The 3,627-nt window shown below is 41.6% G+C and overlaps 1 protein-coding gene across 1 annotated transcript in view; it reads left to right on the top strand.

Moving 5' to 3' along the window:
* LOC104996864 (phospholipid-transporting ATPase IB-like) overlaps window positions 1-3,627 on the top strand; it is a 119,447-nt gene that overhangs the window by 29,120 nt on the left and 86,700 nt on the right. Inside the window, exons 5-6 of the mRNA XM_010851252.1 lie at window positions 1,660-1,758; window positions 2,845-2,890. Of these exons, the coding sequence (XP_010849554.1) occupies window positions 1,660-1,758; window positions 2,845-2,890 (145 nt within the window). The remainder of the gene's footprint in view (window positions 1-1,659; window positions 1,759-2,844; window positions 2,891-3,627) is intronic.

Here is a 3,627-nt window from a genome sequence, read left to right as displayed (position 1 = left end):
TCTGAAGGAGATCAGCCCTGGGATTTCTTTGGAGGGAATGATGCTAAAGCTGAAACTCCAGTACTTTGGCCACCTCATGTGAAGAGTTGACTCATTGGAAAAGACTCTGATGCTGGGAGGGACTGGGGCAGAGGAGAAGGGGATGACAGAGGATGAGATGGCTGGATGGCATCACTGACTCGATGGATGTGAGTCTCAATGAACTCCGGGAGTTGGTGATGGACAGGGAGGCCTGGTGTGTTGCGATTCATGGGGTCGCAAAGAGTCGGACACGACTGAACGACTGATCTGGTCTCTGATGGTATTTCCAGCAATTATGTGAGAATTGGACCATAAAGAAGGCCCAGGGCTGAAGAACTGATGCTTTTGAACCGTGATGCTGGAGAAGACTCTTTAGAGTCCCTTGGACTGCAAGGAGATCAACCAGTCAATCCTAAAGGAAATCAACCCTGAGCCTTCACTGGCAGGATTAATGCTGAAGCTGATGTGCCAATACTCTGGCCATGTGATGCAAAGAGTTGATTCCCTGGAAAAGACCCTGAAGCTAGGCAGGATTGAAGGTAAAAGGCGAAGTGGATGGCAGAGGATGAGATGGTTGGATAGCAACACCCGACTCAATGGACATGAATTTGAGCAAATGCCCAGAGATAGTGGATCCTAGTGTGCTGCAGTCCATGGAGTTGCAAAGAGTCAGACCCGACTGAGTGACTGAACGAGAACTTGTCTAAATCTGGAAAACTAAAGGGTCAGACCCCAGACCTCACCTACCCTTGCATCCATCAGAAAGCAACTACAACCTCAGTTTCAAATGCTTTATTTTTCACAGTTTAGACAGTAGGGGGTAGCCCTAGAGCACTGTCCACAGGTAACTTGTACCCAGGAAACATTATTCTTCTGGGCCTCCAAAAAATTTCTCCTCTTTCTCAAAAAGAAGTAAGATTAAGATAGCTGACCATTTGGATTTAGCTATTTTGAAAAGATGCTGTTTTATTATTTTAAAATTTATTTTTTGGCCGTGGGGCTTGTGGAATCTTAGTTCCCTGACCAGGGATTGAACCCAAGCCTTTGGCAATGAAAATGTGGAGTCCTAACCTCTGGACTGCCAAGGAATTTCCTCCAAAGATGTTATTTTAAACATTGATGTTTTGAGCTGTTTCAACCAAAGCATAATAAAATGTCTATTAGAAAGGTAACACAATGACTGAAATGTTATTAAGCAGTTGCTCTGGGGACTTTTCCGTAGTGTATAACATTTAGTGTCTGGGCTTCCCTTGTGGCTCAGATAGTAAAGAATCTGCCCGCAAACGTGGGAGACCAGTTTTCAAACCCTGTGTCAGGAAGATCCCCTGGAGAAGGGAATGGCAACCCACTCCAGTATTCTTGCCTGGAGAATTCCAGGGACAAAGGAGCCTGGCAGGCTGTATAGTCTATGGGGTCTCACAGAGCTGGACACAGCTGAGTGACTAACACTTTGACTTTTTGACTTTGAGTGTGTAGTGTCACACTCTGGGGTGATTTTGGTATCCTGAATCCTTTTCCTTTATATTTAATGTGTCTGTTGTTGTCACATCCTGGATCATGCTATTAGCAGTGTAACTTTCAGTATATGCAAAATATAATAAGGACTTATGAAATTAATAGTGTAACTCTATTTTGCAGCAAATTCCAGACGTATCTCCGACGGGAAAATACACAACTCTGGTGCCTCTGCTAGTTATTCTTGTAATTTCAGGCATTAAAGAGATTGTAGAAGATTATGTAAGTTTACTGTTAGTAAATGCTCTCAAAAACACTGCCTTGAATGTAAGAGGTGTATTTCTTGCTCTTTTTTTTTTTAATTTCAGGCTACTGGTTGGAACTGTATAGTTATTTAAATTCATATTTGATATGAGTGAATTAAAGTTTTGAGGTTTCACGATTTTAATCGTGTGTGTATTTGAGAGACCAGCAGGACTTCATATCAATTCTGAGAACTGTGATAGTATCTGTGGGGACACAATCCAGCCAGAGGAGAGAATCCTAGATGGCAGAGAAGGATGTGCACACAAATTGTGCTCTTACTTTGTTACTCCTATAACCTTGGCGGAGGAGTGATTTTACAGGCGCCTGCAGATTTCAGTAGGAAAATAAAAGAAGACAGATAGCTAACAGTGTTTTCTTTTGCTGCTGCTGGGGTTGCTCTAGCGTTGTCTCCTCCTCACCTACAGTCCTAATGCTCGTTTCTAAAATAACCAGTGGTGGTCATTTGTATGTTTCTGCCTCAGTCCTACCGGCTTGTTATGTCATCAGTTAAATCTGTTAGGCCTTTCAACTGGTTTACAGTATGAAAGAATTTTTCAAACTTAAAAGCTTTTGGTTAAATTGGGGCAATATTCAGCATAGCCAATTATGTGTTTTGCCAAATAGTCATTACAAACATCACATGAAATGTTAACATTTCAAGGAAGCACTTTACTTGCAGCAGGCACTGCGCTGTGTATCAATATATCTGTGTGTGTGTGTGTGTGTGTGTGTGTGTGAATTCATTTAAACTGAGGCACAGACAAGTCAGTGACCTGATGAGGCTGTCTCAGTCAGGGGCAGAGTTGGGATGTCAGCCAGGGCAAGCTGGTTCTAGAGGTCCCACACTTGACCACGTTGGTGGTCAGCCTCCCTTAGTGCACACCTCAGTTTAGGAAGTCATGTAAAGGAGAAAAGAAAGTGAAATCAGTGACAGCCAAAAACCTGCTTTATAGTTAGGTTTACTACCTGTATTCTTTTTAAACCCACTGTGTCTTGTATTGTGATTTGAATGATTCATTTCAAACTTTTGATATCATGGCTTTTTTTTTCCCCCTGTAACAGAAACGACATATGGCAGACAAATTAGTTAACTCAAAAAACACAATAGGTAAGATATTAGATTTAGCTTTTACCCTATTTCACTCTAAGAAAATATTCAAATTCATCAAGTAGATACTTTTTTTAAAATTTTTTATTTTATTTTTTAACTTTACAATATTGTATTGGTTTTGCCATATATCAAAATGAATCTGCCACAGGTATACATGTGTTCCCCATTCTGAACCCTCCTCCCTCCTCCCTTCCCATACCCTCCCTCTGGGTCGTCCCAGTGCACCAGCCCCTAGCATCCAGTATCGTGCATCGAACCTGGACTGGTGACTTGTTTCATATATGATATTATACATGTTTCAATGCCATTCTCCCAAATCATCCTACTCTCTCCCTCTCCCACAGAGTCCAAAAGACTGTCCTATACATCAGTGTCTCTTTTGCTGTCTCATATACAGGGTTATTGTTACCATCTTTCTAAATTACATATATATGCGTTAGTATACTGTATTGGTGTTTTTCTTTCTGGCTTACTTCACTCTGTATAATAGGCTCCAGTTTCATCCACCTCATTAGAACTGATTCAAATGCATTCTTTTTAATGGCTGAGTAATACTCCATTGTGTATATGTACCATAGCTTTCTTATCCATTCATCTGCTGATGGACATCTAGGTTGCTTCCATGTCCTGGCTATTATAAACAGTGCTGCGATGAACACTGGGGTACACGTGTCTCTTTCAATTCTGGTTTCCTCAGTGTGTATGCCCAGCAGTGGGATTGCTGGGTCACAAGG

Source organism: Bison bison, unplaced genomic scaffold (assembly GCF_000754665.1).
Source record: "Bison bison bison isolate TAMUID 2011002044 unplaced genomic scaffold, Bison_UMD1.0 scf7180017864299, whole genome shotgun sequence".
Taxonomy (NCBI): Eukaryota; Metazoa; Chordata; class Mammalia; order Artiodactyla; family Bovidae; genus Bison; species Bison bison.
The sequence above is the reverse complement of the archived record's forward strand: the minus strand, read 5'-3'. Positions and strand labels throughout refer to the sequence as shown.